Source organism: Channa argus, chromosome 13, assembly GCF_033026475.1.
Source record: "Channa argus isolate prfri chromosome 13, Channa argus male v1.0, whole genome shotgun sequence".
In the NCBI taxonomy this organism is placed as follows: domain Eukaryota; kingdom Metazoa; phylum Chordata; class Actinopteri; order Anabantiformes; family Channidae; genus Channa; species Channa argus.
This window is the reverse complement of record NC_090209.1, coordinates 14498290-14511571: the sequence shown is the minus strand read 5'-3', so window position 1 is coordinate 14511571 and position 13282 is coordinate 14498290. Positions and strand designations below refer to the sequence as shown.

The window sequence follows — 13282 nt, the reverse complement described above, 5'->3', positions numbered from 1 at the left end:
GACTGTCGGTTGGGACGCAGCGAATTAACACCCAAGGCAGTCACGTGACAGCCCGTTGCCGTTAGTGAGTTTCCCCATTATGGCGGAGGGGCCAGCCGTGCTGATGGACTGTCTCTACCACTCTGCTTGTTTTGTGTCCTGAGAAAGGGCGTTTTGTTTCTAGTTTTATTTTATTTTTTTTCACATATCTCCACTGTTGACTGGCTTCTTTTTAACCAGAATATACTCGTGTTTATTGGCGAAGTCATGGCAGACCGCGGCGGGGATTTGTCCGCCCTGCCAAAAGAGGTTAGAGACCAGTTGGCGGAGTTGGATCTGGAGCTGTCTGAAGGTAAAGGAGGGGAGGGGGCTGCTGGGGATAATGGGGGATGCTAAAGCAGATTTTCGAGGTTGATGCGTAAGTCAGCTGTCTAGGCTAACCGGCACCAAATAAACCCGTGTTTATTTCCTCTTGTTTTTTAGTTAAATGAATGAGGGCGCACGTCACGATGTGCCACCTAGCTTATTGTGTGCTAGCTAATACAGGATGTGGTTTTTCTAGCTAGCAGTGCATGACAAGCAGCATTGTAGCGGAGGCTTTCGTCATCCATTGTGTTTCCTGTGTCTTAAACCACTCGGCAGCTCCTTTAAATCCATTTAAATTTGTGTGTTTATAGCAAATCTCCTAATTTGCTGTGTGTTTGAATGTCAAAGCCTCCCCGTGTAGCCGTATGACAGACTGGGATAGCATAGGTGATCAGAGGCAAGGTCTGGCAGTCAGGGCTTGACTGTTCTCCCGTTATATCTTCATTAAATATAAATTATATTGTGTATTGTATTATCTGTCACGTCCTGTTTGACACCAAAAACGCATTTCTACTTAAAATTTCTAGTCAGGTTTAGCGTAACGACCTTTTAATCGCAGTAAAAATGAGTCACTATGGCTAGTGTTTAGATATGATGACTACGCCTGTAGTCATGATCTGCTCTGGTGTCATAGAAAGATACAGACTGTTATGAATTACCAGACATAGTGTATGACCTCAGTCTCACGACGTTCATTTAGGTGAACAACAAGATGTTTACAAAGCCTTATATACCTCTGTAAACCTGCTATTACTGGAATTATAGGTTTACCTACCTGCACTGCTCATCATGTGTTACGCTAGATCAGTGTTGGGTGTACACACCTGGTCCAGAGGGTGGGTGATGAATGTGTCCGTTTGCTGTATTTTGAACACATTTATTCATTTATTCATCAAAAGCATATTCAATCAATCACTCCCCCAGAGCAGCTATCAGCCCTTGTTTTGCCTTATGTCTGTAGACACCTACTGTCACACATCCCTGGCATAATTCATGTTGCCCTGCTATTTGGCACCTAAGAAATACAACAACATATTGGAAAATGAATATATGAGCAGGTCATATCAGCTGATGGTGAACTTATGGTTTTATTAGTGTATGTGCAGGTATTTAACGATGTCATTCAGATGTAGATCAACCAGTATTTAGTGTGTTGGTTTAATCTGTTAGAGTTAAACTGGCATTTTTAGTAATGTAAAGCATTTACTTTAGCATCTCTGATTGTAGTTTGAGCAGGGACAATTGCAGTTATTTTATGGCAGTATTCAATTTTCATACAACTTTTACATCACTGGAATAAAGTATATTAACACATTTTCTAGCCCTTTTACAGAAAAATGATTATAATACAATTTACACTGAAACTTTGATTTAAAAGTAATATTAGGACTATTCCTTGTTGGTCCTCAAGTACTCTTGAGAAGTACTGTATGTTAGCCTTGGCATTTGGTGCAGAACACTACAGTTGTTAATTGTAGCTTAAACATTGAGTGTGATGGGAAAAAGGAGTTAATATTCTCAATATCCCAAACAGCCTAGACTGTTAATGATATTTTGAAATGCACTATTTTCCATTGGTGTGCATGTAAGCCATCTAGTCCTATTATGTCTGGATGTGTGCAGTTTGTCCCGCCTCTATAGACTATTTTTCTTAAATCCACAGCAAACCAACTTCTAAACCAAATGGAAATGCCTGTTTCGTCGTTGCTTGGATAAGAACACAGGCTTGCCAAATGGCCTCTTAAAAAACAGCCCAGTTCTGCAAGCCCCCTGTGACTAAGGGGGGCACAATGAGGACCATTCAGCTGGTCTGAGCCACCGTGGCTAGGAGCTCTGCTGCCATTTAGGCCATTCAGCTGGTCCCACTCTTTGTGTGCACGTTAAAACAGGCTGCCTCTAAAGGAAGAGTAGGGAGGAACAGGAAACTGGTCATAGTTTGTACTTCTACTAGGAATGGTTGCCCCCCTCTCACCCTTATGTCAGCTGGGCTTGGGGTAAAAGATCATGTCTGGTTCTTCTTTCCCTTAACCAGCCTACCTTGTTGAAACCTCCCATCATCTGTCAAATCTATTTTTACCCAAAATATGATGTTGCTCGCTAAAGCAGAATTTTTTTTTTTAAATCTGTGAATCAATAGTTGGTGGTTTGGGCATTTCAGTACTTAACTGCCAGTTTGTATCTCTGGTCAGTATGTGGTGACTAGGATTCCAGATTAATGCCTATTGTTTTTTTGGTTTATTTTTTCTAGACAGACAGATGTCAGATGCAGGAGAAGCAGGCAGGCTCATTAATGCATAAAGCAAAGGGTCTCTGTAGAGCATGACAGCATTGCTTTGGCCCCTCTTATGAAAAAACTATGCATCCTTATTACCCCTTATCATCATGGCAATGGATAGGTACAGTTCAGTAGAGTCTGGGAGGAGAACTGTAAAAACATCCTTTTCTATCTGCATTAATAATTACTTACGTTTTGTTGATGATTTAGTAAGCACCCAGACAGTTTTTTGAGAAACATTACAGACGTGTGATGGCTACTTCCTCAATCTCAAACTTATGTGGTGTAGAGCTCTTGTTAGGTCGAGATCTGCACTGGCAGTAAAAAAGACAAACAAAGATCCCTTACACTAATTGCAACAATCATTTTTTTTACTTAAATGAAAATTATTTCACAACTTGTATACACAGCTTCAACAAATGACACTGTGACAATATGTACAGAAGTGTTAAACACAACATATTAAATAGTTCAACTTATATTTATCCCTTTGAGCCAAATGGTTTTGTTGTGGTTTTGTTGCTTTTCAAAAAATGTATATTCCTCAATTTCATGCTGTGACAGATTTTGTTCAAATGTACTTCTTATTTGGACATAAAATCCTGATTCAGATTACACTTACATGAGAGTTTTGTAATTATTTAATTATAAACAGAACAGATTTATTACACAACCATGCCTGCAAAAGAACTATTATTTTTCTTAGTGCATTTGCATGAGCTTTGAGTAGTCTTGAGTTGAGTAAGTCCTGTTTTTCTGTTTAGAAATATTAATAATATATGCGTGTGTTAGATCTGTTTAAAAAAGCCTTCAGGTCAGAATCCAAAAGGCACAAACTATCTCCCTTGTAGGGTCAGAACCAAAGCTTTAGACCCAAGCGGGATGGTTTGGCATTCTTGGCAAATGTGCGTTTGTGTCTATACAGTATGTTTGAACAAGCAAATGTGTGTGTACATAATATTGTTTCTGTGAATATTTAATGACTGATGGAGTCCCCTTTTCTCCTTTAGGCCTATAGTAGAGTGATTTATTCACATGCTTCTATTAAATACCATGACACCCTAACAGAGAGGTGTGGGTTTGGGTAGGTGTGTTGATGTGTGTGGTTAGTGAGCATGACTTATTTATGCTCCCTATGTAGAAGGCATGAACAGAGGGGAAAAAAGCTAACTGGACTCCTTTGAGTTATTTCCAGGAGATATATTGACATCCCACTCATCAGCACTTAAGACTTGCAGATTTCTGATGTGGGAAACTCACTTTTAAAAGTAGAAGTTGTTTAACTTGTTGAACAAGCTCACTTGTTATGTCTGGTAATCCTGGACAATAACACACAATTACTGTATTAGTAAGAGTAGTCTGAAGCTGATTATTTTATAGTAAAGGGAAATGTATGCAGTGTAACATAAAATATTCTAATGGGTGTTAACCATCTTCCACTGCTATGCATTTTGGTATAAAAACCAAAAATCTTTTTTCAGTCATTTTGTGCTGTAATTTGCTTAGAATATTGAATACAGACAAAATTATGTTAAACACATTATAGTTGTTATGTCACAATTGACGTGACATACTGGTAGATGATGTATAGTATAGAGTAATTATATTAAAATAGTGCCTGTCCAGTCCCAGGACTCGGGTGTTACTTTGCTGTGAAAGTCTGAGATGACAGTGCCTGTGTGTGCAAGCATACACTCATCTTTTCACAATTTCACATAACATTAACATTCACTCATTGATGTGATATGATGAGTCTATTAATGTGTCTCAAGCTGAACTAACAGTCTTTAGAAATTGGAAATGTTTAGAGTCAAGGCAAGCCTATCTCCTGTCCTGTTGCAGAGCCATGAGTCATTGCAGTTAGGCGTGTCTTCTTCTCCAGGGCACATTCAGCCACCACAAGGTGAAAGAACCAGTTTTAGCCTCCTGTCTCACTGAGCTGTTGACTGACGGTATCAGCGTGATGCAAAGTGTGATTCATAAGAAAAATATGAATGGAAATTATGTGAAATAGACCCTTTCCCCCAGTCTCCACAACACCTATCTTCATTCACCATTTGAGCAACCTGTAATCTCATCTGGACAATGAAGTGCCTCTCTGGTGTGGCATTGCGCTACCTTCCTACTCAGTGCTTTTGTGGCCTGCAGCCGTCATTTACTGAGCAGAAGCTGATTCACACCTGACAATACACACTGTGATTTATGCCTCATAGGTTAAATAATGAAATTATTTGTTGCAAAACAGAAATGAAGTTTGTCTTTGGTATTATCAAATGTGGGAGCCAATGCAGAGCCCCTCTAATCTATTGCTAGTCTATATCCACTGCCTGGCAGACCATGTGACTGCTAATGCTGAAGAATGCTCTTGTGAATATAAATAGACCTGGCTGCTAAGACAAATTCGCTTTCATGCCCGAGGAGGAGAAAACAAGCATCTCTTTGACACAAAAGCCCCACCATTATTGCAGTGGAGGCCAACCTCTCAAAGTCCCAAGGAGTCAGTCCTATTTATGTGTCTTTCTTTCTCACTGAGGCTAATCTTCCTGGTTAGTAGCAGCCAGTAGCAGCTCCACATCCAACCATCTGGCTGGGTGGCTGCTACATTTGGGTCACTATTGTGCCCATGGGTTGTGTATGAAATATGATGGCCGGTTGGGAACTGCCCTGACCTGTGCAGAAGGTTGGTATAGGTGTGCTAATTGCTAAAGCATCATACCAATTGTTTTAGATATTTTTAAACATTAACATTATTGCTGAGTAAATGTAATCATTTTAGTACACATCCATGGAAGGCAAGTGTTTATTTCTTTTTGCTAGTTAGTTGGCTCATTGGTTAAAAGGATTATCTGTACATTTTCTATGCATTGTTTCATCCTTTCTTGAGACAGACCCTCAATGCTGATATTTGTATCTTTTAGGACATTGTTTCTTATTTGAATAATTAAAAATGATTAACCTTGCATTTAAAAAGGGCTTCCTCGTGATATGCAATTAAAAAATGAATGAATGAAAAATGATTTTAGGGTATTCATGTTTGCAGTGACCATAGCATTATGACCACATTGTCGACTGTGTGTAAATTGTCTCTCTCATTTTCTCTGTCTCTTCTGTTGATCAGCCACAGCTGATCATTACAGTCTTTAAAGAGGGTGTGGAGAACACGGGCTAATTTCTCAGCAGCTGGTCAGTCTCTATATATGAAAGCCCAGGCCTGCGTCACAGGAAGGCTGGTGGGAAACCAGAGCTCGGGTAAAGCAGTCCTGCTGTATATGTACAATAAAAGTTTCCAAAAGGTCAAAAGTTTTCTCTGTCAGTCACTCATTGGCTAATTTTTTTATTTGTATTGTTATTTTCCCTTCTGGACATGTGCCTGGTATTTCAGTAGTTCTCTTCCTAAGTTTAGTGTGGAGCCAAAGGTTTACCAAAAATTCCCAGTAAGTAGAAGCCCTCAGGAAACCTGTCTTGGCCCCTCTGTACACATTGTGCTATTGCTTGGCTTGCAGTCATGGACCCCTTTAACTCAACTCCCAAGAGAAAGAGGTAAAACAAAGGCCATGAGAACACAAGGATTAGGTGTGGCTTCAGATAACTGCGACTAACACTAGGTTCAAGCCAGGTGCAAGTCCACATGTTGGATGTTTATTACCTTCAACGGAAGCATTAGGTTAATACTGACACTTCATAGCTACAGGTCTGGTCATGCTAGCCTTAGTCATTTCCTGGAGAATGAGCTAAAATTGGTTGTCTAGTCACAATTGGTGTCTAGTTTAGTTTCGGACAAGATTGTATAATGTTACCACTGAATGGGATGGAATGGGTATGTGGAGCAAGTAGTGACAATGCATCAACTTACAGTATTTCTCACACTCTCTAGGTTTTTGTTGTGTTACATGCTCCCCCAGACAGTGATTACACACTGGTGATTGTTTTGCTGTCTGGATGTTATTTGGCTGGGATTGTATTGAGTTAAACTTCTTTCCCAAGCTTATCCAGCGAAACTTTCTCTTGAGACTTGAGACACATGCACACCGGTTCCCATATACACCTTAACACGCCTAAGGGTGATATTGCCACAAGCTGGAAAATTAAGTGGTTGCCAGATGTGTTATTCAGTAGAATTCCAGACTGGTGTTATGATGTTTTTGTTTTTTTTGTTTTTGTTTTTTTTTTTAAACAATTTGAGAATTCAGTTTGTCTCAAGGATACTGTAATATGAATTTTCCCATTTATTTTAAATGGATATTTAAAAAATTAAATAGCAGTAGCCCAACATGACAGCAAACTCAATGTTTAGGTTTTGTATTTCACTTTTTTATACAATACATTAATAGTTTCTATGAGGTCACACTCACTGCATACCCTACCTGCCTGTGCTGTAGAGATAAGCTTGTTGCTAACATGGTCTCAATGCTTTTCCCTTGTGATGTTTCGCTCCCATGTGAAGTAAAAATGCTTTTGCTGACATGTGTTTATACATTGTGTGTTTCACCACTGTGCATTCCTTTTCTTCATATTTGTCTAGTGTTTCACATTGTTGAACATCATTTTTAGAGCAGTAATAAATTCCTGATGACAAGCTGCTTATCAGCTGTAAGATGTGTGAGGTCAGGACCATGAGATGTACTGAGTGAATAAAACATGGGCAGTATGGTTTTAATGTCAACTCTAGCCTCAACACTTTGGATTTAAGTGTTTCTCAAAGTAATATTGACTTAACCAGTCAGCTACCTGGCTAAAATCTATCTTTCTACATTGGTGTCTTCTTTGAACACTTCATCCAATAGCAATGAATAGTCAAGTAACATCAATTGTATATGTTTCTTCTAGCTGTAGATGCAACATGAGAGGATATTTCTAAGCTCAAACTCACTGACCAAATGATTTGCTTGTTGTAACTGAAAGATAAGGAAGCAGACATAACACTTAAGGGGTTGTACAGAGCTTGGTGAACCTCAGGTCAGATGTGTTTCACACTGACTCCTATATCTCTTTACGTCAACACCACTGCCTTGAAACTTGACATTTCTCTGTCACTACTCAGTGAACTCTGAGTACCCAGCAATGCTGTCTGTCATGTGGTATGCTGCCCAAGATGCCTTATTCTAAATACGTCTCCGCTCCTCTTTTCTTTCCAGTGTGCTCAATTAAGTCAAAATCAACCTACTGACCTACTTACAATAAATGAGCTAGAGGACCTAGTGTTAAAATGGGTCACAGTGGTTGGGTTATTCTGTGAATAATTTTTAACAATAGTATTATGACCCCTCCTAGGAAAACTTAAGTGGTACCTAAACATAAATAATGACGTGGAGCAAGCAGTGAGAAGGTCTGAACTGTCACTCAGACCAGGTTGAAGCATATATGTAGTTGTGTCAGTTTAGGTGCATTGTAGATATTGTGATTGTAAATCTTGTATGTATTTATAAATACTCTATGCACTGTTAGCTGCTGCTGCTTATGCATCTGTCTTTTTGTGTCTAGGCTCCTGTTCTCTAGCTGCTGTTTTTCCAATAACACTTTTAAGTTACAGTACTTAAAACTTTGTTCATTTGAAACTATCTGTGCTAATATGCAGATCTAAGACTCTTTTAAACTCTTTTAGACTCTGCTCTTTTAAATTCTTAAGCTTTACAAAATAAATTAGAGAAGCTGTAATATGAATTATCTAACTAAACCAAAGTAGAAATGATAAATAATGATAGTTATACAATGTATTACATCCTACTTCTTATTTTGTAACACAAAACCAAAAGGCAATTATCAGACATCAGTATATTTCACATCGTAAGATAGTGATGAAGAAATTGTTTATGTACCTCATAAACATATATATTATGGATGGTAGTGGTAAATAGGTTTGGGCTGACACTGCCAAAAACATACATTATCTGGTCCTTACTGTAAAAAGTAGACCTATTCAGTGCAAAGCTGTATTCTGACTTCATTCCCCTTTGTTAGATTCCTTATTCTTAAAATTTTAATATATTTTCTAATGTAATTATAAAGATATCTCATTATTTGTTCTGTGTGATTGAATTACTACTGTATCCTGTGACTGCTACTATAGTTGAATTACTATACTTTTATGGTTGTATACCTCAATATCAAATGGCAAAGTCTAAAAATATCCTGTGTTATTTATTATATACTCCGAGTTGCTATTCCATTAAGTAAATTTAAGCTAAATTAGTCTAGTGCACTGTTCCTGCAATAAATCCCTCTATTTTGAAGGTAAATATGTTCAGTTTTGTTAAAAATGTTTTAGATAAGTGTGGATACAACTTTGTTTTGCAGTGTTAATGAACTGTACTGTGTTATACTAATTTATATTTCTAATACTTGCCCCTATTTTAAATTTTTTTTAATGAGTGCTCTTGCATTAGACCCTGTTTATTTTAGGTTGGTTTACATAATGCACTTAAATTCAGGTGTCATTTTTTTCAAACTGCCAGATTTTAACTAAAGAGCTTAAAGAAAAAAGTTGGGATTTATTAACCTGTTAAAGGGTCTTGTTGAGGAGGAGTGACAAAAAAACCCTTAGATGATTACAGTGATAAATGATAATTCATAATGTTTACCCCAGCACTACTCAGACATAATTTCACAGGGCACTTAACTGTCTAGAGATGCTAGATCCACCCTTTGAGCACCAGACCTCTGTTTCCAATAAAGATATTGTCAAGAGAAATTACACTCCCCCAGCCTTTTTCTCAGCTCGCTGGCAGATTTGTTCAGCCATCCAAAGATCACCTCATCCTCTCTGTCTGCCTTAAAACCCCCTCATGGAGTCAGTGTGTCCAACAGGAATTGTAGGCCTGCTTTCGGAGGGTAAAAAATTGGTCTTGGAGGTGGGAGGCCTTTTTACAAATGTTTGAATCATTTCCCAGACATGACCAAAATACCCCCTGAGAAAGAAATGATAGCTTGTGATATTTAATAGCTGCACAGCTGCTGATACAATGAAAATGAAACACCTGCAAACTTACATCTGAGATTTTCAATCTGTCTTACTATATGTGTCCTTATTCTGTTTTCTTTAATGGTCAAGCTCTAATACCAACCAATCTTAAACTGACTGGCGTTTCCCATCATCTTTTTCTATATTATGCTAAAAAGATGTAAAAGATACATTGCATACATAAATGTTTTACAGGTTTTAGGTAAAAAAAAAATAAGGATGAACTAGAAAGTACCCTGGAAAACCACCATTTGAAGATAACATTTAATCAAACAAGGTTTATAAAACGTGGACAACATAACCAAGACCATCTGGTTTTCTGATGATTATCTTTAACCATCAGATTGTCATGTGGTATTTCAATGTTGAGAAAATGATGAAATTGCAGCATTTGGCCGAGATCTTAAAACCCAAGATATATATTTTACTATCAAATGAGACCAAGAAACATTGGAAAACCTCACACTCTGTTTACATGTTTAAATTTTCTTGAAAATTATTAAAATAATATTAAAGTATTTTAAATTCATTTATTTTTGTCAGTTATTTGATTTATAGTCTATTTCTGATTTAGTTCACAGAAACAAAAAAGAGAAAAAAGAAAAAGAAATCAGTCTTGAGAATACAAACTATGAAAATAGGAATTTAAGTGTTTTTTTTATTTCTGTTTCCATTTTTAAGCTTGGACTATGGTAATAAGCCTTTAACAACCAAGTGCTATGAAATGGCCTCGGTGTCAGACTCAGTCATTTGCACTTCCTTCCAAGTGCTGTTAAGCCATGTTTTCAACACAGTCTGCTCGTTGTTTTTGTGTTTCTGCTCAGAGTATCTATAAATAAGATTCTGTGGGTGACATTAGTTGCTCTCATCTCATCCTCTGTACTTATATGTTCGTACTATAGTGGTTTCATGAGAGTATTTTGTTTTGTGGTTGAGCCCTGTGTCTTTTCACTGTTATCTGTTCACCAAGACCCTATGGGAGAGTAGCCTTCTTGTGTCTCGTTAGATGTAGTTATAACAATGTTTTATGTTAGCATCACGAGTGTCACAGCGATTGTCACTATAAACCACTCATAAACAAAGACAGCTTTTAAACCATGAATGACTCTGGCTAGAAGCCTAAGCATGACTACATAGGGTTAGAAGGTAGTTCTACATTACAGGATTGGATGCCAATCACAGTTCAGAGATTTCTGTCATCTATCCTTTGTAACAAATCCACACTAATATCCAGATGGAGAGGTGTAATCTGCAGGTTAGGTGTAATCTCGGATTACAGATTATTATAGAGGCCAGAATGTGAATGAGATTTATTCATTTACTGTTACCAATTTAATCTGTTAAGTTATCATTACTAGTTGGTGTGTTCGTGTATAATCGTGTTTGTAAATAACCTATGACATGCAGGGGCCTGTGTGCCTGCAGAAGCAGGAACCGATACTGTAAGGCAAGGAAAATGTGGGTGCTTCAAACAGTAGTGTCACTTCCTCCCGGGCTAATCTGCTCACAGTAATTATAGAACTGTCTCAGTTGGGGGGTTAAATACATGTGTATATCAGGTCTGCACAAGGATGTGTTCTGTATTAGCAGCCCTAACTTTAAATGACACAAACTATCAGGGCTGTTGTCACATACTTAAAAATGTAAGAACTGACTCACTGGCTTGAGTTCACAAAAAGGGGTATAGCTTGTTCATACATGATTGTAATGTTGTAATAAACCATTCAGCAGCCCCTTACCAGCTCATATAAACACACAATCCAGATCTTGTACTTCTGCTCTTTAATGTTTTCACCCGCTTTTATTTGATTGCCCCTTCACGTGTGAGTGTGTGTATGTGTATGGGGACTGAGGTTGGAGGATGATAATTTTACTTGAGAAGAAGGAACGTCACATTATAAAAGGTGGCAGCATGTTACTCCAATGTTGAAGTTTTATGTAAATGTTTGATTTGCATGGAAGTGTTGTTTGCTGATAGTGGCCGCTTTTATTAATCTGCCTCTTCAGATTATTAGCACAAACCCAAAATCCTTTCATGACTTTTTCCTACTCCAACGTTAATTTCACCAATCAGTGAATGACCTGGAGTCTTGCTTGAGGTTTTTTGTGTTTGCAGTTAGTATTTGTTTCAGTTTATGTCATTGTAATTTCCCACCACACAACCATAACCTCAGGCTTTCCTTCCTAGCCCACTTTGTGTGCTGTTTTCATACCACTATTCATACTCATGATTTTTTCACCATAAATGTGGTATAAGTGTTCCTCTTTAGGTTTGATTGAGAGCGTCAAATATAGACCCAAGTAACAAAATTAATACAGTAATATGGCTTTGCATTTTTCTTTGTTTACTTTACTGTAGGCTATAATCTGTAGGTAGTGACTTACTGGACTGTAGATGGAGGGTCTTTGTCCTTGATTTATGTAGGTAGAAATCTACTACTACTACACATATTGTTTGTTGGTGATTTCACTTACCACACTCAACAAACACTGCAAAATAGTAATTTATTTGTATAACTCTCTGTTTTTTTTTTTTTTTTAACAACACTAAACATCCTATACCCAACCATATTGGTTTCCTTGTTTATGCAGCCATCTTTATAAAGCCAAACTTAAAAAAAAAAACTGGATGATAGGAGAAAGGATTGTTGTGGCTATGGTATTGTCCTTTAGAAATCAGATGCCCTTTATCACTGGATTAAGGAATCAAAGGTTTATACGCATACATTTTTATAAACACCCCAGCTCTATCACGTTATGTTAAGGAGAACCAGCATGTGTCAGGACAAAAACACGCATGGTCGTGATTTGACAGAACAGGCCTGTAATGCCACTCTTCTACTTGCCTAGTCAGCGTTCATTGCCATGTGTATCCAAGCACCCTTTAACCTGCCCCAGCTGTGCATACACACAGATACATTTGCTTCCTGCACCTCAAGGGAGTTTTTGGCCAATGAACTAGCTTTGCTGGCCAGTTGGCCCTCTCTTCGAGTTTGGTGTTCTCCAATCAGCAAATTCCCCTTTCTCTAGACAGAAACAGGGAGATGATTTTGGCAGTGTACACACAGGGTGGGGTAATGCTCATATCCTGTCACCTGACCTCGTATTATAGATATACACACAGTTACTGTACTGTTTTGCACTCAAAGCGCCACATTCCTGCTCTTAAACATACAGCTTTTCCAGTGTTTTGAAACAGCTGTCACAGTCAGTCTTTCAACCCAAAGCCCCTCAGTGTCTCTCTGCCCACTGCCAGCCACAGAGCCAGTGTAGTCGTGCCAGTCCGCGGCTGTTTTGCCCCACACCAATACAGACCTTCCTCTGTCTGTGTTAATGACCTTCCTCAAGCCATCTTTCTATCCCCTCTTCCTCCCTCCCGACACCACTTGGACTGGGCTTGACAGAACCCAGTCTTTAACAACAATGACGCTCCAGATTCGTTTGCTAGTGATTGCTGTGCTTGCATATCTGTCTGTGAGTGTTTTCCTCTACATAGACAAGCTTGAAGCGTGCCTGAGAGGACGAGAAACAAAGAAAAGAAAACATTAAAATACTCATTTGTTGTTGGATTTTTATTACGGGAAGATTTCTGGCCTGTGTGTGCATTCAGGCATGAACTCAAGTTGAATGCTGGCCCCTCCATTTGAACTTTTTTTATACAGAGAATGACAAAGCACTCAGTAGTCAATCACACACTCTTTCTC

General features: G+C 38.3%; 1 protein-coding gene across 4 annotated transcripts in view; it reads left to right on the top strand.

The window, feature by feature from the left end:
• The first annotated feature begins 59 nt into the window (after positions 1–59).
• Positions 60–13282, top strand: part of dip2ba (disco-interacting protein 2 homolog Ba) — a 33207-nt gene continuing 19984 nt past the window's right edge. For all 4 annotated transcript variants that reach the window (XM_067526760.1, XM_067526759.1, XM_067526757.1 and 1 more), the window contains exon 1: positions 60–331. In XM_067526760.1, coding sequence (XP_067382861.1) covers positions 247–331 — 85 coding nt within the window. In that variant the 5' untranslated portion in view covers positions 60–246. The remainder of the gene's footprint in view (positions 332–13282) is intronic.